Genomic DNA, 21,105 nt, shown 5'->3' on the forward strand with positions numbered 1-21,105 from the left:
TTCTTTAAGGAAGACATACAAATGACTAGTAAGCACATGAAAAGATGCTTAAAATCTTTAGTCATTAGGAAAATGCAAATCAAAACCACAGTAAGATACCACTTTACACCCACTAGGATGGCTATAATAAAAAAGACAGACAATAATAAGTGTTAACGAGGATGTGGAGAATTGGAACCTATGTGTGTCAATGATAGGACTGTAAAATGGTGCAGCCTCTTTTGAAAAAGAGTTTGGTAGTTCCTCAAGAATTTAAATACAGAGTTACCATATGACCTAGTAATTCTACTCTTAGATATAGACCCAGGAGAAATTAAAACAGAGCTACCATATGACCCAGCAATTCCACTCTAGGTAGATGCTCAAGAGAAATGAAAACATACATCCATACAAAAACTTGTACACAAATATTCACAGCAGCATTATTCATAATAGCCAAAAAGTAGAAACAACCCAAATGTCCATCAACTGATGAATGGATAAACAAAATGTAGTATATCTATCTAGAGAATATTATTTGGCCATTAAAAAGAATGACCTACTGATACATGCCACAACACAGATGAACCCTGAAAATACTATGTGAAATTAAAAAGAGCCAGTCACAAAAGACCAAATATTTTATTACTCCATTTTTTAAATGTCCACAATAGGAAAATCTATAGAGACCAATAAGTACATTAATGGTTGTTTAGGGTTTGAGGGAGAGGGTAAGGATGGAGGTAAGTGGGGAGTGACAGTAAATGGGTAGGGGATTCCTTCTAGAAGGAAAAATGTTCTAAAATTAGACTGTAGTGATGGTTGCACAACCCTGTGAATACACTGAAAAACAATGATTTATACACTTTACATGGTGAATTGTACAGTATGTGAATTCATATCTCAATAAAGCTGTTCAAAAAAAAGTAATAAAAAAAGGTGAGTTTCTGGTAATGGAAGGCTAATTAATTAGCTAATTAATTAATTCAGATTAACCCTCCCACTAAGGATAACTAAAAACTTGCATAAATTACATGAATTCCATAAATATTAAAAGAGCACAAACCACATTCATAGCATTGTTCTGGGCAATGAAATAGAAAAATGGTTTTCATAAAAATGGTAAATAGCTGACAAGATAGTAAGGAATATATGGCAAAAATCCACAAGGCAAGAAAAATAAGCAATGCATCATCAGCACTCAAAGCAACTTTTGTCTTGAGGACATCTGCCAAACAGGAGGAAGCAGTTGCAAAACTGAGCTACTCTTTTAGCAACTTCCTGAAGCTAGAATGATAAAAGTAAATCTCTGAGCCCAAAGAAGGTAGGGAATCTAAATCAGACTCCAACCATCTTCAAGGCTGAGAACTCATAGGGCTACATCCTCAGGTAAGGATGAACTAAACTTCAGTCCAGTGCCAAGTCTTCTTGATGATCTAAGGAATCACAGGCTTTGAGCTGGGCTGGATTAAAGTAATCCTGGACTAGTGGTAACCCCTTCTAAAGGTGCCTGGCAGAAGTAATGAAAACTATCTGGAGAACAGTCTTTCCTAGGCCTTGAAATTTTTCCCTCAAATATCTTCTCAAATATAACATCCAACACTAACCAGACACAGAAAGATAAGACATCATGAGTGAGAAATAGTAGAAGCAGACACTAGAGATAGACTCATGGAAACTTAAGGTACTGAAATTATCAGACACAGAATATAAAAATAAAAATGCTCACCCTGGTTAAAAAACAAGTTTGAAAATATCAGCAAGGAATAAGAAACCAAAAAGTGACATGGCAGACTTAAAAGAGAACTAGAAATGAAAAATACAATAACTGAAATTAAGAACTCATTTAGCAGCAGATTATTCATAGCTGAAGAGAGAAGTAGTGAATCAGAAAACACATCTGAAGAAATTATTCAGAACGTGATGGAGAGAGACAAAGAGATGAAAGTATAGAAAGTATAAGAGACAGAGGATATAGTGAGATAGAAGGATGTTTATTAGAGTTCCAGAAAGAGAAGAAGAGAAAGAGGCATACACAATATTTGCAGAGATAATGGCTAAATTTTTTACAAACTGGATTAAGGACACTAATCCACAGGTGCAAGATGCTCACAAATCTGAGCATGATAAATAAAGAGAAATCTATGCTTCGATACATCATAGCAAAACTGAAAACAACAACAAAAAGAAACTCTTAAGAGTGAATAGAGAAAAAAAATCTAGATTGTCTTCAAAGGAGTTAGACTGACATTTGACTTGTTTACAGAACAATGGGAGACAGAAGGCAAAGGAATGATATCTCCTAAAAAATGATATTCTATATCTAGTGCCAACCTAGAATCTTATATCTACTGAAATCATTCTTCAAGAATAATGAAATAAAGATTTTCAGACAATACACAGATCTGCACTAAAGAAAAGTCTAAAGGGGAAAATGATCACAGATAGAAGGTCAGAAACACAAGTGGTAAATACCCTGGTAAATCTAAATTCTGACCACATTAAATAGGTAGGAAAAAACAAACACAACATAGATCTAGCATGATAAAAAGAAAGCACATAAAAACCACTGGTAACATATACTACAGGTCTTACCACATGCAAGCACTGTCGTAAGCGCTTCACATATTTTAATTCATTTACTCCTTACAACATATGAAGTAGGTAGTATATTAGACTGATATTAAGGAAGGAAAGACTGAAGCAAAGAGATATTAAAATATGTGGCATATTGAATAGATTGTGGAGGGCTCTAGAGGATGAGCAATGTTCCATTTCTGGACCCGGACAGTGGTTACACAAGTATTTGCTTCACAATTAGTATACTATACATTTAACTTTATGCACTTTTCTATATGAGTGTTATATCTCACAGTAAAAAATGGTAAAAGAAACGAAAGGAAGTAAAATATGGCTAAACAGTACTGTGAGGGAGAAAATGGAAGCAGAAAAATAAGCATACATTATGAAATAAAATGAAAACATGATGGTTCATATCTACATATTTCAGTGTGATTCAACTGCACATCATTATTAGTAAGCTCTGAACTTAAAGAAAAAAATCAGTGACTTTATTTAAGGGTTACCTGTATTATACACTAAGACCAGTATAACTATTTACAAGTAAAAGAAAATAAAGTGACAATTTTCTATGCTATCTTTCAAATTTTTAGAACCATTTTCTTGTTATCATGGCGGAGTCTAATCCATTAAAAATTGGAAAAGATTTTCCTGCAAAGCATTTGTTTCATGTATAAAACTTACCTGACTTCTCAGATAAAGGGAAAAGCCTGGCCAAAAAGAGTTGAATTCGTCCACAGAAGACTGTGTTCTGGGATTTTGATAATCTTCTTAGGAGATCTAACAGTATATGGAAATGAAGGTTACACAGAAGAGATCATTCTATGTTTATTACAGTCATACCCAAGTTTCTTCACCAGTTTGTCGAGAGTATTTTCCTAAAGCAGTAGTTCGCAAAATGGGGGTAGACACTGTTGCCACAGAAAAGCACTACAAATCAAAAACATACAAAAAAGCACCAAAAAAAAAAAAAAAAATTCAGCATGGGCAAGATGAGCTTTATCAAAATTTTTTTTGGTTTTCATTAAGTTTACACTCAGAAGAGGAATAGCTTAATTTCAAGTGAATGATTAGTTTTAATAAATCAGATTGTTATTTAAAAATGAAGATATTAATCTATTTAAAAATTTTTATCGGGGCCAGCCCTGTGGCTTGGCGGTTAAGTGTGTCCGCTCTGCTACTGGCAGCCCGGGTTCGGATCCCGGGCGCGCACCGACGCACCGCTTCTCCGGCCATGCTGAGGCCGCGTCCCACGTATAGCAACTAGAAGGATGTGCAACTATGACATACAACTATCTACTGGGGCTTTGGGGGGAAAAAAAAAGGAAGAGGATTGGCAATAGACGTTAGCTCAGAGCCGCTATTCCTCAACAAAAAGAGGAGGATTAGCATGGATGTTAGCTCAGGGCTGATCTTCCTCATCAAAAAAAAAAAAAAAAAATTTTTATCACTTGTGTTTAATTCAACTACCTCTTTTCCTGGCCACATATACATTTTAAAACTCAATCATTTACCATTGAATTACTTACCATTGCACATACGTAGTAAATAATTTTTGCCAGCAGAATAGAATGTATTCTGAAATTAAGACAGAAATTATCACTGTTCTTCAGAAGCTCTTACACATCCTTCAATAATAAGTCACAGGAAGTAAAATATTAAAGAACACTATCATGCACTGAGAATCTACTACGCCACTTTCACTTTTTTCAAGCAAATAGCATTTTCAATGAAATAAAAATATTTTTAGATATATAAGATAAAACGTGATATTAAGTAACTGTTTTAAACATGTAAAAGTGTGCATTTTCAAGTTAGTTATTACCACTTAGTCCAATTTTGTACTTCAACTTCTTCTCCATATGTGACTCTTACATGGCTCCCCCAAGAGAGCAGAACATATATTAATTTTTAAGGACAAACTTTTTGGCAATCAGCAATATTAGAAATATAAGCAAAAAAATCTACTCTTAGAGGACTCTGGATCTATAGAAACATGCTGGCAGAAAAAGAAAACCAAACTAAGGCACTTACTGATTTCCAAGTAGCAACATTTTTTTCCACAAAAGTGAATATTGTGTCACACTGATCCAAAGGAAGACAATCCAAAACATCTCCCAACAATACAAAAGGTGTAGATGCAGTACAAATACCTGCAAGTGGAGCACAACTCAATTTAAAAGTTTAAAAATTGCAGAGTAAACGAGCCCAAGCAAAACAATTCTGAACAATATTTTAAAGGTACACTTTGTTGCTCCTAACAATGTTTTTGTTTTGTTTTGTTTTGTTTTTTGTGAGGAAGATTAGCCCTAAGCTAACATCTATTGCCAAGCCTCCTCTTTTTGCTGAGGAAGACTGGCCCTGGGCTAACATCCGTGCCCATCTTCCTCTACTTTATATGTGAGACGCCTGCCACAGCATGGCTTGATGAGCAGCGCATAGGTCCGTGGCCAGGATCCAAACCCCTGAACCCTGGGCTGCCAAAGCAGAGCGCGCAAACCCAACCACTACGCCACTGGGCTGGCCCCTAACAATGTTTTAAAAGACAAGAAATGGAAGCAACCAAAAAGTCCTCAAACGGGACATATTTGTGTAATTTTTGGTATATGCACTCAATAATGATGATGATAATTCTTGATAACACTTTTAGAGCATTTACTATGTCAGGCACACTAAGTGCTTTACATATACTAACACATTTAATCCTTATAAGCCTATGAGGTAGATAACATTACCTCCAGTTCAGAGGATGGGACAACTGAGACACAGAGAAGTTATCTTGCCCAAGATCACACAGCCAGTAAGTGGTAGAGCTGGGATATGAACCCAGGCAGTCTGGCTCCATAGTCTGCTTTCAGTATCACTAAGAATATGATGCAGCCAATTAAAAGCCGTGGTTATGATGACTATAACAACTTGGAAAATGCTTATGATATTATGTTAAGTGAAAAAGGCAGGATTCAAAACTGTATGTATATTATGGTTACAACAGTAAAAATTTTTAAAAGATTACAGAAACTAAAAACATTTACCAAAATGAGTGGTAGTTTAAAGAATTATGACTAGTATTTTCCCTTTTCCTCATTTCTAAATGTTCTATGATGTTGCTAAATGTGATTTGAAAAGATTATCTTCAAATAAGAAAACAAAAAGGTTTGATACTGATTTCAACTATTATTAAACATTTAAAATAACAGTATTGTTTCAGGGGAAAGAACAGTAAAGTAAAAAGTTGTTTATTTCTAAATTCAATGTTATTAAATAAAGCAATAAATTAAAGATTTTTTTAAAGAAAAGGTCATTTAGACTAGCTAAAAATACTTTATTTCCCGGCTCATTCTTCCTTCTATTTTAAGGTAATACTTGCTAACACTTGTTAAGTGTTTAAGAAAAGTAGCCACTTATGCATAGTATGTAAAAAAATATCTAGGGGGTATTGTAAGCCCGAAACTCTGCATTTAATATAGTATGTTTAGAAGAAAGAAATAATATTTCCAACTCTACTCTGCATTGGTAAGATCACATCTGGAACGTGATGTGAGGGATACTGCCTAGAACCAGAGGGTAGCATAAGGTACCAGATTTCAACACAATACAAGGAAAACCTGATAATCAAAACTATCTAACAGAAATCAAACAGCGAGCTCCATCAACGGGCACAGAGGCTGGATGACCACCTGCCAGTGACGTTACAGAGGGGAGCATGATAGGCCAGAGATGAGACTGGACTAGATGACCTCTAAAGTTCCTTAACACTTAGATTCTGTGATACCATCTGCCCTGTATATCCAAGCGATTTGAGAGGCATATTCTCTGCCCTTAGTTGCAGTACAGTTTGGCATAAGTTAACCCACATTTAACAACTATAGAACTTAACAAAGTTACCTAGATCCCACTCCCAAAGATTCTGATTCAGTAAAACTAAGCTAGGGCCTGGCAATCTCATTTAAAAATAGAGATTCACTGGTGATTCTGATGAGCTGTGTTATAGCACGATCCCCTAGAACTTGCACAACCCGTGTCCCAGCCTCTGCAACTGCCCTCTTTGCTTCACTTTAACCTTGGCCACAGATACCCCGCTTCCTCAGTTCCCAAACACCTCGCTAAGTTCAAACTTCCATGGTTTTGTTTACAACGCTTCTTTCTGCCTAGTCTTCCTCCTCTCTATCACACGGTACACTGATGAGGCCACCTCATCTATGTTTCTGAAGCACACTGTACATAATTATAGCACTTATAGCCTGTTTATCTTTTTTATGTAATAGACTATGAGCTTTTTAATGGTAGGTATTTTTGTATGTTTTAACCAGTAAAGTGTCTGACATTGAATAGAAGCTCAATAAATATCTGCCGAGTTGAATTTAACAAAACATATTTTTGGACCATTTGAAAACATGGCACATAAATAAATAATACAATAATAATCTCTCTCAAGAAGAGTTTTCCTCGTTAAATTAAAATAAAAAAGCATTTAAGCTTTTAATTATGGTTTAGGTTCGTAAGTTCTCATCTTTCTCAGAGAAAGTAAAAGTTCTAAATATAGACTTTGTACAACTTCAAGCCTTAAAAACATTATCTGTCTATAAGAGTAACACATCAAGGTAATCCATGAACTAAGCAGATACCGAAAACTGACAAACTGGCCAAAGAACACTCCATTGTGGAACTCATTTAAATATGCTTAATGAATGAATGAATGAATAAGCATCTCATATAAAACACATAAAGTCAGAATTTATGAACTATGCTTAAGTTCACAAAATAGCTTGCTGCTACACTGAAAGAACACTTTTAACTTTCAAGTTCCAGTTTTTGTAGGAATAAGTATCAAAATAATAAATATGTGATTAATGCTTTACAGATTAAAGGCACTTTTCACATAAATTATCTGAATTAATCAAATGAGTATTTTAACCAAACTGCTTAAAGAGTACTGATGAACTATTTTTTCATTACTTCTTTCTGCAAATATTTAATGAGCTCCTCCAATATGTTAGGCACCGTGTACTTACTATATGCCTTTTTTAAAGTCTCTTGAAACTACTGCCCACTGCCCCTGCCCGATTTTAAGTCTCCTACCTAGTTTTCCTGCCAGCAGTCTCTCCTAATCCAACTTTTCCTCCATAGCTACTCTTTAGCACAGCACACAAAGCCCTTTACAAATGACCCTAACCTACTCCTCCTGCTTCTTTCCTCACCATTCTCATTATTCTCTCACCCCTCTGCTCCATGCAGTTCTTTAGCCATGCTGAACTTGGCCTTTCCATAGCTATTCCCTTCTGTTTCTGCCTGACAAATTCATCATCCCTCACATCTCAGCTCTTGTGTTACAGCTTCCTTTCTAAGACCTTCCTGATTCCTTTAGATTCTGAAGTTTAGAAAGTCATTTCAACCACAGTAATTATACCACAGTAGGACAGTTACACATCTGTTTCCTCCTTTAGTCACTAGGTTCCTTACGGGCAAGGAATATGTTTTATTTACCAACGAATCTCCAAATCCTAGCTCAGTACCAGGCACACAGTAGATGCTCAATAAATATTTGCTGAATGAACAAAACAACTGGAGATCAAAGGAAGTGCCAAAATGTGTGCTGCATAATAAAGATGAAAAATAAGTGTGAGCTAATTTCATTGGGACAACTTCTTAGCAAAGGTGGTAGGCAGAATTTGAAGAATGAACAAAGTTAGGTGGGGAGATATGGGGAGAAACAAAATCAGCTAAGTTTTAAATAAAGCATGTCATGTCCAAAATTACTTTAAAAAAAGAAAACCATACTTACCTTCAGTTACTCCCCCAATAGCAAGAGAAATAATAGCTAAAACATTTTCACATGACGAATGATTTATCTACCAACAGAGGAGAAAACAACTTAATTTAGGGGCCAGAGTTCAGACTAATCTGATAACAATAAAAACATACCCTCTGACATTAAATTGATTATTACAAATATGGGATAAAAATGTCTCTTATAGAAGATAAAATTACTTTCTAAGATGAAAATACAAAAATGAATGGTAACAGAGTCACTAACTGTTGAAGTATATCAAGTAAACAATAAGCAGGAGACTCACTTAAAATCCAACAGTCTTAGGAAAATGTTTACGTTAGCATGATTTAGGCTGTAAGCTAATCAACTACAGAAGTGCTAAGGTTCATAACTCAATCAATGGCATGGGCGAAGGCAGGGCCAGGGGAATTAATTGCACTGGGGCATCAGCATGTCTGAGGGAGGGTTTTAATAGAAGGGAGGTAGTGCTTAGGTTCTATAACATCATAAAAACCAGCATTTATTGAGTGTTCATTAAGTGTTGTTTTATACAACAACCCTGAAAGAATGGTATTGCCCGTCTTACAAATGAAATTGAGCTCAGAAAAGCAAAGTAAGTTGCCCAATGGCTCACAACAGGTAGTTATGTCTGAAGAGGAGGAAGAATGACTTTTGATCCAGAATTGTCTGAAAGAAAGGGACACTGTATTATGGCTGTTAGAAAAGGATCTAGCTTCTCGGGACCCAGCCTTTGCTTAACCAAGAATAAACTGCTGAGACTTTTCCTTTCATTTGAGTGCCCCACTAATGGTAAATAAATTCAGACTGCTCATGTTTAGATTAAATTCTCTACTGAAGTTGGATAGGCTGTAGTTATTTTTGTATGCAAACTAATGAGGAGGATGCCAGAAGACAATGAGCACATGAATCCCAGCTCCCATGCTGAACATCCTTAGGCTAGGCCTTTCATGCCACTACAGGATGTTGATAGAGCAATGTGAGAGGGCTCACCTTCAACTTCTAGTTCTTGCTAAGTAAGACCTCATGTCAACTTTTCTTATATTCACTGCAGAGGGCTTTCTTCATTTATTAAACCAAACCTTTACATTGCACCTGTGCTGTTGAATCCCTTAATTATTACATAATTCCTGTACTATTATCAAGTCAGCTTTCACAAAGTAGCAAGCTCACTCTAAAAAAAGTAATGTTTAAATATCCATTCTAAAAATAAAAGCAATTAAAAAAACTGCTTTATTAAAAACTAGTTTATTAATTTGCCAACAAAATTTTAATAAAGGATAAGCATACTTACAATTTCTTCTTCTAGAACACCTCTGAAAGCTTGGTCAAGGGTACATTTTTTTTCATTTTCACTATTAAAAAACAAAAGACACTTGCATTTTTTAAACAGCTCAAGGTAAGTACAAAGATCCAGGCAAGCATATTTCATGGATGTCAATGCCGTACCTGCCAGGTAACTGGCTGAAGGTATTCAACAATGGCTTGATATTTTTGTTGTTCAGGGCCTCTCTGGTAGACTTCTAGAAAAATAAAAATAGGAAATAAGTGGAAAGATTTTGCTTATTATTTACTGAAAACCATATCACTTATCAATAGTATGTCTAACTAAAAAATATTTTTACCTGGGAAAAATTACCTACCAATCATTCTATCAGTAATTCTTATTCAAACGCCACTTACTGATACAGACTCTCATCACTTTAAACCTGTCAAGAGCTTCCTAGCTAGACTTTCTTATTCCAGGTGTTCCCTCCTACCATCTCTTTAAATATCACATTCATGAGAGTATTCTGCTTTTTTTTTTTTAAAAACCTCTAAATGGCTCTCTATTTACAGGTTTTGGTTTTGAAGCTTCATAGCTCACTCTCAAGGTCCTTGATAATATTATCCCACTCACTTTATCTAATCTTATTTCCCAGTACGCCCTAACATAATTTCCACTAAGGTCTAGCTGTTTTTTCATCAGTTTCTATCAAGCTCACTCAAGGGTATTCATACATTCATGTTGTTCTTTCCACCTGCTCGTCCAAATTCTATCCATTCTTCAAGACCCATCTCAAGTCCTACCTCCTTTAGGTAGCTTGCTCAGCACAGTCCCTGCTGACTGTCTTAAAGTAGTCATAATTGAAAGACAAGAATATTGCAAAGTCATTCATTCTGTGAAAATTCACATACACCTGCAAAGTCATCTTATTGCCTCAAAGGAGTTAGATTTATACTGTAAATAGGCTGTGTAATCTCGGGCCTATCGTTTTATCTCTTTGTGCTTCATTTTCCTCTCCAGTTAACTAAGAGGGATGTTGTAGATCCTTACAACAGCAGTGGCATCACCTCTGAACTTGTTAGAGATACAGAATCTCGGGCCCTATTCTAGACTTACTGAACCAGAATCTACATTTAACAATTTATCTCTAGGTGATCCCACTACACACGGAAACTTGAGAAACAATGGACTAGATGATCTCCAATTAAATGGTCCCTTCCAGGACTAATGTGATCTTGGAGATTCCTCAAGTTACTCTTAGCAGAACTTCAGAGCACCAGGGATTACAGCAAAATGCACAGAAGGAAAACGATTCTGATAACATAAACAAGATATAATTTGGTAAAAAACAAACACCACACTGTATGAAAAAAATAATACCTGAACACAAGAAAACTACTGACTACAAAGAATCAATTTTCTTTCACAGAATTTTCATTCGGGCATGACTACAACTACATGAGCATAGTTAAGCATAATGAGTAGTTTCATGACTTGAAATATTGGCACAAATACTAAAGACAAATACAGTCAAACAATTTTGAACAGAGTTCTTCATGCTTGGGGCTATCATGGGCAATATAAAAAGAATACTGGGTCTGAAGTCAGAAAAATCAGTGAAGTAAATCATTTAACTTTGGGAGGGGGCAGTGTCTTAGTTTTTCTCTCATATACAACGGATAATAAAACTTACCTACTTCACACTCCTATTCTAAGAGTTAAATAAGCCAACATGAAAACGCTCTGTAAAGTGTTTCCCAAAGCTCCAACTGCTTTTCCCCAAAGCGTAAGAATAAAATAACATCTGGCAACCTTTCCCAAGCTGATCTGTTTGCCTCTTCTCACTTAGGATCTCCTCATCGATCTCTTAGGAGCGAGATACTGAGAGTTACAAGTGTAGGGAACAGACAGACGGAAAAACCACCTGGCAGCTTAGGAGGCAGGGCAGGAGCCGGTTCTCTGGGCTGAAACCACGCCCGCCTCTCCGCACACCCCCCCGCCCCGCGTAGCTCCCCTTCCAGTTCCGGAGACACCTGCCCCGCTAAGCGAGCACTGACGAGGAGCTGGCCCGCACCGGAGGTAGTCTGCGGATGAGCCCTCCACGCAGGGCTCCAAGACGCCCAGACATCAGGGTCCCGGGGCCCGCTGGCGGGAGAGCGGAGGCGGACAGCAAAGGACTGGCGAAAGAGGCAGGTAATGCGTCTTTCCCACCTCCAGCCCCTGACGGGGCCGGGAGCCCACGCCGCAGCGTACACGCCTCGGTCCTCACTGTATCCCAGGGCAAAATTCGAGTAATTTCAGAGAGACGAGGGCAAAGAGTAGCCCTGGGTTAGGCCTGCCCCCTCCTGCCTTCCGCTCACCGTAAACCGCGTCCGCGCTTCGGGCAAACTGAAGAGCTGCGGCGTCGGAGACATCTTCCCGGCTGCGCTGGCCCGCCACCGCGCTGTGGCGCCCGCTGATGACGTCAAGCCGAGAGCAACGAGATTGCCGGCTCGGTGCACGGCTAGAGCGGCGTGTGAGCCAAGGGGCGGGCCCGCTGCCAGTCCGGAGACTCTGTGGGGACCGAGTCAGGTGGGCGTTGGAAGCCTGAATCAGCCGCGCAGAGCCTAGTCCGGGTTTGTGGTGTACCCTTGGGGTGACGGCATTTGGGCGGCCTCGTCCTGTAAGCTCTGCGCTGCCGGGCGGGCCCTAAGCCGGGACGCGCACCGGCGGTGGTTTTCCTGGTTTGGGGAAGCCGGGAGGGTGGCGGCTAGTTACGGCTCAGTGCGCCGCGCGGGAAGGTAACCTCTGCCCGAGAATCCAAGGCAGGCGGGTTATCTGGGCAGGTGTTGGCGGTGGCCGGCTCTGTGGCTCAGGAGCAGTTCCCTCTTCTGTGACATAGAAATAATGCCTGTATCACAGGGCTGTTGAGAAGCGCGAATGAAACAATGAAGGCAAGTGGGCTTGTAAAGCAATATAACTTATTGTTAATATCTTGGAATCAGTTAACTTTGGTGGCACGTGGAGGTCTCTACTGAACGATCAAGACCGAGGAGGAATGCCATACTCGGCTCTGATTGGAAAGTGGGTGGGCGCCGCGTCCAGGTAGAGGCACCCGTTTTAAAACGCTGTCTCCTCAGCAGTTTCCTCGTTTGTCTCCTCTCACTGGAGAGGCTTGGTTATGAGAAGCCAACTGTCAGTAACTTTCTCAGTTGGCATTGTGCTGTGGGGAAAGAAGCACTGACCCAAATGCGAGGAACTTCCTGCCAGCTCTTATTCCCTTCCACGTGTACAAATGAAGAAAGCTAGGTGCGCTTTACATTGTTCCCCTCGTTGACATCCAACGAGAATACAGGAAGCTAACAAAAAGATACTTTTGCCTAGTTTTGCCCCTAAGTGGGGATTGATAACAGTGATGGCTACCTACAGCACGGCAGTCTTTTTTAGAATCTGCAGAATCATTCAGGTTTGATTGTATGACTTAAATTTCCAAAGAGGCAAAATAAACTGATATTAGCTGATTTAATAGGTAGCTAGTGTAATAGGATTATTATTATGTTACAGATGATTATTAGCTACCTGGAGCATAATTAAGACCTGGGAGGTATATAAGATTATTTTTTACAAAAACCCAAACATAAGAAGAGCTGGAGTTGATTGACTCATCCATCAAAGCCCAGTGACTTAGAATTTTTGTTTATTCAGCAAACATTTGTTGGCCATTTTATACACAGTGGACAGTGTTTGTTGAATGAATAATAAATATATGAACAAATGATTGAACAAAATAATATACTTTAAGTCCTGTTTTGAGGAGCTCTGGTTGGCATAAAAGAAACAACTACAGTATACAATTTCTATCGTGAGTAATTTGGGTAATAACTGCTGTAGGAGATCAAAGGAGAGAGAGATCACTACTGTATGAGGTAGTCAAGGAGCCTTTATGGAGATAATAGAATATGAGCTGGACCTTGGATTCCAATAGGCATAGGTAAGAGTGGGAAGAGGTAAATAGGAAAGACATTCCAAATGGGGAGAATGGTATGAGCCGAGGTGTGGAAGGGAGGAAACACAGTGAAAGACAGCTGTTTATTTTGACTTTAACCTTGGGTTCTGAACAGAAATAGTGCTGAAAAGTCAAGTTGGAACCAGATTGTATTAATGTTTGAGGCCAAAGAATGTTGTGGGTTAAAAATGGCTTTTATGGTTCCTACTAAGTTACAGCAGCAGTATATTTTGGGGGGAGGAGAAAATGAGCTATTTTGCTGCTACCAAGTGAAGCAATACCAGATAAAGAAATAGTAGGAAAAAAGCAGCAATCACCAGGTGATAATGGGGAGTTATTGTTTAATAGGTACAGATTTCAGCTTGGGATGATGAAAAAATTCTGGAGATGGATAGTGGTGATTGTTGCACAACAATGTGAATGTACTTAATGCCACAGAACTGTACACTTAAAATGATTAAAATGCCAAATTTTATGTATATTTTACCACAATAAAAAATAAAACCTATTTTTAAAAAGCAGCAATCTGATGCTAGATAGATTAAAAAGAGCTAAGACATCACAGACATCAGTATGATTTGAGACCTCAAGATAAGATTATATTTAGATTTTATTTATTTTTATTTTTTCCCCCCAAAGCCACAGTAGATAGTTGTATGTCATAGCTGCACATCCTTCCAGTTGCTGTATGTGGGACGCGGCCTCAGCATGGCTGGAGAAGCGGTGCGTTGGTGCGCACCCAGGATCTGAACCCGGGCCGCCAGCAGCGGAGCGCGCGCACCCAACCGCTAAGCCACTGGGCCGGCCCTAAGATTATATTTAATAAAGCAAAGAAGTAGTAATGCATTTTAAAAAGATGTCATTCAAAAATCATTGCAGGGGCCAGTCTGGTGGCGCAGGCCGTTAACTGCACGCACTCCACTGCGGCGGTTGGATCCTGGGGGCGCACCGCCGCACTGCTTGGCAAGCCATGCTGTGGCGGCGTCCCATATAAAGTGGAGGAAGATGGGCATGGATGTTAGCCCAGGGCCAGTCTTCCTCACCAAAAAAAAGAGGAGGATTGGCAGATGTTAACACAGGGCTGATCTCCTCACAAACAAACAAACAAACAAACAAACAAAAAAAACAAAAAGCACTGCAGTAAAAAATATTTTAGCATTTAGATCACGTTAAAAATATTTATAATTCCCAGTGCACTCAACATGTAGTATCTCATTTGATCCTCTAAATGATATTTTGAGGTGGGTAATACAGCTATTATGCCCATTTTACACACAAGGAAGCAAACTCAAAGAGGTATGGTTCTTGATAGAGGTAATTGGCAAAATGAGACCACTCAGGGGTTTTGATTCCAAATTTCGTGCTCTTTACACCATGTTATACTGTTGTAAGTAATTGTCAAGTTTTATTGAGTACATTCTATGAGCCAGACACTTTTCTTGTATTATTTCTACGCCTTATAACAGCATTGTACATAGTTATATATCAGTGAGGAAACAGGCTCATCTGTCTTAGGTCACATGGCTAGAGAAAGCTAGTTTGGGATTTGAGCCTACCTTTAATCCTTAACTCTTGAATCTTTACCAACAGACATTCCTATCTTAATGTCTCATACATTATTTCCTTACAGTTGGATAAGGGTAAGGATCATATTGTCATCAATAACAACGAATTATAAGTTTTCCAAAAGTTTGTAATAATAAAGTTCAAAGGGCAGACATCCAATAACATGTAACCTCTTTGCTTACGTTTATTACGCACTGGTTTTTCCTCTTATGCTAGTGAGGTAAGATGGACCAGGAACTGCCTCTCTGTTAGGAGATACCCTCCATTGGAAATTCCAGGGTGGGTGGTTTAGTTCAGTGCCAAGCATTCACATCTTCATTCCTCTTCTTTTCCTTGCTGTGCTCTTACTTGGATTCAGGTTACCACTGGAGTGGTGAGATCTAGGAGAAAAGGACCAAGGAGGCAGCCTCGTCTGCTTTTGTTCTAGTCCTTATCCTCTAGCCCAGGCAAAAGGAAACTTTTTGCTCCATTCTCACCGGTCAACCACATTAGGATATTGAATTGCAGCTTTTGCTGGTTCAAGTTCTGGGCCCTAACCATCTTTACCCTTTTCTCTCTCTGTAATTTGAGTAGATTGAAATAATGATATTGACAGGGAACTGATGTTTGAGCAAAAAGCAAAATTGAGCAAGAAAAATGAGACTCCTTCATTGGGAGAGGAATGGAACTGAGAAGAATAAAAATGGAAGAAGGATAGCACTTTGTGTATATTTTGGGACTTACAGTTTTGTGGAAAAAGAGAAATTACATGAAAACTGTGTGGGTGTTGTCTTTTTTATAGGGTGGTGGCAATTTTCAAGCATTTTATATTAATATTGTACTATTTATTCAACACATATTGAGTGCCTACCATCTGCCAGCCATAGGTAGAATATTTTTGGATTATATACGCAGTATTATTATTTTATTAAATTGTAAGTACTGTATATCATTATTTAGTGTACATTGAAAAAGCCTGTTTGGTGAGCTTGGTTGGACCACAATACATGAACATAATTCAAGGTGAGAGAGAGAATAGTGAGTGACTTCTTGCCACAGTAAGCCCAGCTTCCCTGCAGGGTTAGGCAGAGATTTTGCCTGAAATTGCACATTGCTTGGCTTGTTCCCCTTTCCTGTCCTGTTTCCCTCTCCCTTACTAGTTTCTCCTGAGAGCACCTTAGTAAATTATTTGCTCATGAATTCTCACCTCAGGGTTTGCTTCTGGAGGTCCTAATTGTGTTAGTTTGGGTCTACCAAGAAGCAGACACCAACACAGGATTAGATGTGCAAGAGGTTTATTATGGAGTCAGCAGGAGCAGGCAGGGAAAGAGAGCTTGCAGACCACAACGCAGGGCTGACACCTGTGGAAGGAGAGAGGGAAGGAAGGAAGATTAGGTAGGAAGTTTCTGAGTGAAGTGCAGATCCAAGAAAGGTTTGACTTTGCCAATGGCGAGTCCTTAGGCCAAACTTCTTCGTAGAGGAGTCCCGTGGTTTGCCAGAATGGACCTGCACTAGTACCTCTGCCATGTTCAGTCATTGACTAGAAAGCAGCCCTCAGAAAGCCTGGCCTTGGTGCAAATGTGGTTGATCCAGAGGTGAACAGCTAAAGCTATCAGTCAATTATACTCCCCACAGCAAAGGATCTGAGCGGAGCATTATATGACCACCACACTGTCCTAACATATTGATATAATAATATTTTATTCATTTTCAGATAATATTTTCTTCAGTTGTTTATTCTCAACAAATATATATGAGCCTGGCACTGTGAACAAAACAGAAGAGTTACTAACCTCATGGAACTTTTAATCTGTGCGAGAGCAGATTTTTAATAAAGTAAATAAAAACATAAAAGAATTTCACTATGTGATAAATGCTATGAAGGAAATAATAGCATCTGTTGAGTGCTGTTGTGTGCTTTAGTTCTAATTGCTTTACATGGATGAACTCATTTAATCTTCCCAGGAACCTTATGAGGTAGGTCTCTCTGTTAGTCCCAGTTTACAGGTGAAGAAGCTGAGGTGAACACTGCTTAAGTAACTTAGTCCCAAGGTCACTCAAAATCAAAGGAATGAGAGACTGAGATAGAGAATGCTTGGGCAGTATTTAAATAGAGTTATCAGGAAAGCCCTCTCTGAGGAAATTATATTGAAGCTAAAACTTAAAGTGTGGAAAGGAATTAGTTGTATATTTGTGAGGGTGGGATTTGGCAGGGGAAGGCAAGAAAGAACATTCCAGATAGACAGAACAGTGTGTGCAGTGGCTTGTGTTAGGAAGAAGGTTAGCGTATTTGAGAACTGAAAGAAGGCCGTAGTGAGCAAGATGGAGAGCAGTGGAAAATGAGGTTGGAGAAATGGACAGGGCCAGATTGTTTAGGACCTTGCACTTCTCTGGAGTTTCGTTTTCTTCTACTGCACGCTACAGCCTCTGGAATCTCACTGAACATGTAAAGTTTGTTTTAAAAGTTCTTTTTTTTTTGCATAAATTGTTTCAGAGGAGAGTCGTTTGCTTTCATTAGTCACCTTGCTTCCACTCTGGAGCATCTGATTTCCTTCATATGACTGGTGATTTTTCATTATGTATTCATGTTTATAAATGAAAGTCAAGTTGTTCAGTCCTAATAGCTATTGCAGGGGCTGCTCAGCATATTTTCCACTCCTTACTTGCCATTCGCACCCCTCTTTACCCCATTCTTGTAACAGACAAAACAGTTGTGGGTGGCTAGCTACCAGGGCTGGCTAGCAATAAGTCTTTGAAATTTTTCTTCTGCAGCTGGAAAATATGTCTGCTGTACTAGTTAGAGTTCTTTTTTATAAACACTAGAAACCTACTCTGGTTAGTGTTTTGAGAAGTAAATTATTGAGAGGGAATCAGGAAGTTCACACAACCAAGTAGAAGGCTGGAGATAAAGCTTGGGCAGCCCTCAGTGGAAGTAAGACATAGCTTCAGTCTTAAGATGACCCCACTAACACCATCTCTAATGGTTTGGCTCTGCTCCTGGATTCTGTGGGCCCTGGACACTTGCTACCACATCATTGAGCATTCACCACCACACCATGCTGCTGCAGCTATCCTGCATAATCTCCAGCTCTCAAACCTTTGCACCTCTTCCTCTAGATTCAAGTTCATGGCCGGGAGTATCTGATTGGCTACACTCAGGTCTTGTGCTCATGCTTTAGCTTCCAGAGAACAGGAAAAGTTACACCCCTCCCTCCTTGCTTTCAGCCTCTTTAGTGAGCTGCAGAGCCTTGTTTTGGGATTTCCTTTCAGTTGGAAAGGGTATTTGGATGCCAAGCAGCCAGTAGGATAATATCCATTGGTCATACTGGCTGCCCAGTACAATTCTCTGTCACCTCAGGGGCTGTGGTGAATATTGAGCTCATGTTGCCATCTTCCCTATCCCTTGGAGAAAGCCCATCTACAGAAAGAGAAAATGAGGCCAAGACACATAAACAGAGCTGAAAGATGGGCTATAGGAAATGAAAAGAGAGAAAGAGAAAGATGTTAGGTGGGGAGGAGAGATGTAGGTGGAGAGAGAGTTGGGAAAGTGGTGGGAAGAGAGATTAATTGCAGAATAGTTTGAGCTCTGGGCTTTTTCATGTCAGATGACAGCTCTATTTTCATCTTCTAAGTTAGAGGAACCATTAAATCCCTTTTATAATAGCTTAAGGCTATTTGGAGTTGGATTTCATTCACTTGCCATCAGAGTCCCAATTAATGCAGAAGCCGAGGTGGTTTTCGTCTACAGTTGTATGAGTTATTGTTTAGTTTCCTTTTCATTTCTCAATCCCAGAAAGAGGAGGCTGGGTCACCCTCCTGAAATTTTGAATGGGGTGGATTGACTTTCAAATGATCCAGTGTGCTGGAAATTATGGTCTAACAGGGGTCCACCTCTATTACCTCCCATGAGCCAGGAGAAGTCTGTAGTTGAATTTTGCCTCTGAGCAGTGGTGGATCTTTATCTAGATGCACAGGAAATTAGCAGAAATGCCTCCTCTTAGGTGAGAAGTGAGTTGAGTGGCTGTAGACGTGAATAAGAGTCTATCATTACATGACCAGGAGGCCATCTGGTAAGTGAGATTCCTTTTCTATAGTAATGGTGACTCTAAGCCCTCAAATTATGTCAACAGAGCTTGGGAAGTTTTGGAGAGGGATGGAAGAGGAGTGTTTTAGTCTGGGTTACCCTCAAAAGTAGAGTTAGAGACCTGTGTCTAGATAATTTATTTGGAAAGTGATCCAAGGAAGCAGTGAAACCAGGGAGGATGAAACAGAAGGAAAAGCCCTTACAAAGATGCATTATAGTATCAGTCACTGCTATGGGTGACGAGATCAATTTCACTGGAATCTTGAGAAGCTGTATATGATGTGCCTCAAAATTGCCTGCCCAAAGAAAGAGGGGGAAAGCATTTATCCATTGACTTCCAATCTCCATTCGTCAAAGGCTGACTCATGGGATATTGCTATTGTGCATGTAGGAATACATAGAGGGCTCCCACAGGGGTTCTGTGCAATAGCACAATATTAGAGAAGCCCTGGGGCAGAAAAAAAAATGTATGATGCAGCTGTGGTGAAGTGCTGTCAGTTTCACCTGTGTGGAGCTGGCTGTCATAGCCATGGCTAGAGTAAAAGTGGGTCCAGTGGATGTGAGGCAGGGCCAAGAGATGGCCAATATAAGGGGAGAAAATGTGCTGAATTCAATCATAGATAAGGGGAGCCAAAATAAACTATTTAGTTGGGTCTCAGCTACAAAAAAAAAATAGATTCAAGTATATGATATTAAAAATGTAAATGATAATCATCAGCGGAATCTAAAATAATATGTATACCCCCAATATCACTGGAGAAAATAAGAAAAAATATATAGTTCATATAACAAGTTAGAACACAAAGGGAACTGCAAAATCTCTCATACCTCCCTACCTCTCCCTCTCTCTCTCCCTCTCTCTTTCTTTCTCTGTGTCTGTGTTTGGGTGGGGAGACAGAAAGAGAGAGGGCATATGTATAAGTATATATATACATGTGTATGTACTAAAGTATAAATTATGATGGTGGAAACAAAAACAGGCATATATTAAAGCAATGGTGGATCTAGCCTGAAGTTTATACAATTTGGGGGGGGTGGTCTTTAAGAAGAATAATACAAAATTACAAATACGAAATTAGATATGAAAGTGAATATTCATTTGGAATGAGAAAAGGAGTGACAATGCATCATAGGTGTCACAAACATCATAAAATTGAGAATAACATTAACTGCCTGATATCCCTCTATAATACTTTTCTCCTACATTTTTGAGTGCATATTCTTTGACCACTTCAGCACGTGACAATGATTATGTATATTTTTTAAAGAAGAACAGACAGATAATTCTGTTTTACTTAGCATAGTGGATATTTGTTATTGATAGTTTAGAAAAGTTTTGATTTTTCTTTTCAGTTTTACAGCTCATCGGATATGCCACATCCGTGACTTCCTCTGCAGTTTCCTGCTCAGGTGATGTTTGTTGCTTTGACAACACCAGCCCTTTGATTTCTCTTGGTATATCACCTGACAGCTACAGCCAGAGCTGGCCCAGCCAGACATGCTGTCTCTGCCATAGGTCCCCCTTCCCCCCACTGCCCCCAGTAAGCCAGTCTTTGGTGGGGAGAGGTAGCCATGAAACTTGAATGTTGAGCCCTGTGTGGGGAGCAGAGCAACATCTTTTTAAAATATCTTTTCCTTTGGGCCCTGGATGCTTCATGGGGTCCACCAGGGGGAGGTTGTCAATGAGGGTCAAGAAGATGCAGGAGCACAGGCAGTTCTGCAGATAAAATGGAATGCTAAAAAATACTTGATTAATCAAAAGATGTCTGGAAAGGAGGAACAAAGATGAGATGGGACGAATAGAAAACAAATAGCATGCTGACAGACTTAAGTCCATCTGTATCAGTAATTGAATTAAAAGTAAATGGAATAATAAA

The 21,105-nt window shown here is 39.1% G+C and overlaps 2 protein-coding genes across 8 annotated transcripts in view; one reads left to right on the top strand and one right to left on the bottom strand.

Moving 5' to 3' along the window:
- The window catches only part of THOC1 (THO complex subunit 1), a 54,825-nt gene extending 42,748 nt beyond the window's left edge, over window positions 1-12,077 (bottom strand). For all 3 annotated transcript variants that reach the window (XM_087439018.1, XM_004421033.3, XM_087439019.1), the window contains exons 1-7: window positions 11,975-12,077; window positions 9,797-9,870; window positions 9,642-9,702; window positions 8,342-8,408; window positions 4,594-4,712; window positions 4,089-4,137; window positions 3,244-3,339 (exon numbers count right to left, since the gene is read on the bottom strand). In XM_087439018.1, the coding sequence (XP_087295144.1) occupies window positions 3,244-3,339; window positions 4,089-4,137; window positions 4,594-4,712; window positions 8,342-8,408; window positions 9,642-9,702; window positions 9,797-9,870; window positions 11,975-12,028 (520 nt within the window). In that variant the 5' untranslated portion in view covers window positions 12,029-12,077. The remainder of the gene's footprint in view (window positions 1-3,243; window positions 3,340-4,088; window positions 4,138-4,593; window positions 4,713-8,341; window positions 8,409-9,641; window positions 9,703-9,796; window positions 9,871-11,974) is intronic.
- Window positions 11,635-21,105, top strand: part of LOC147915259 (uncharacterized) — a 108,725-nt gene continuing 99,254 nt past the window's right edge. For 3 of the 5 annotated variants that reach the window (XM_087439022.1, XM_087439025.1, XM_087439023.1), the window contains exons 1-2: window positions 11,635-11,807; window positions 20,582-20,638. In XM_087439022.1, coding sequence (XP_087295148.1) covers window positions 11,705-11,807; window positions 20,582-20,638 — 160 coding nt within the window. In that variant the 5' untranslated portion in view covers window positions 11,635-11,704. Of the gene's footprint in view, window positions 11,808-12,040; window positions 12,186-20,581; window positions 20,639-21,105 lie in introns of those variants that run through there. The other 2 variants (XR_015554252.1, XM_087439024.1) reach the window with 2 other exon arrangements.

Source organism: Ceratotherium simum, chromosome 14 (assembly GCF_057802395.1).
Source record: "Ceratotherium simum simum isolate JZ-2026a chromosome 14, ASM5780239v1, whole genome shotgun sequence".
Classification (NCBI taxonomy): Eukaryota; Metazoa; Chordata; class Mammalia; order Perissodactyla; family Rhinocerotidae; genus Ceratotherium; species Ceratotherium simum.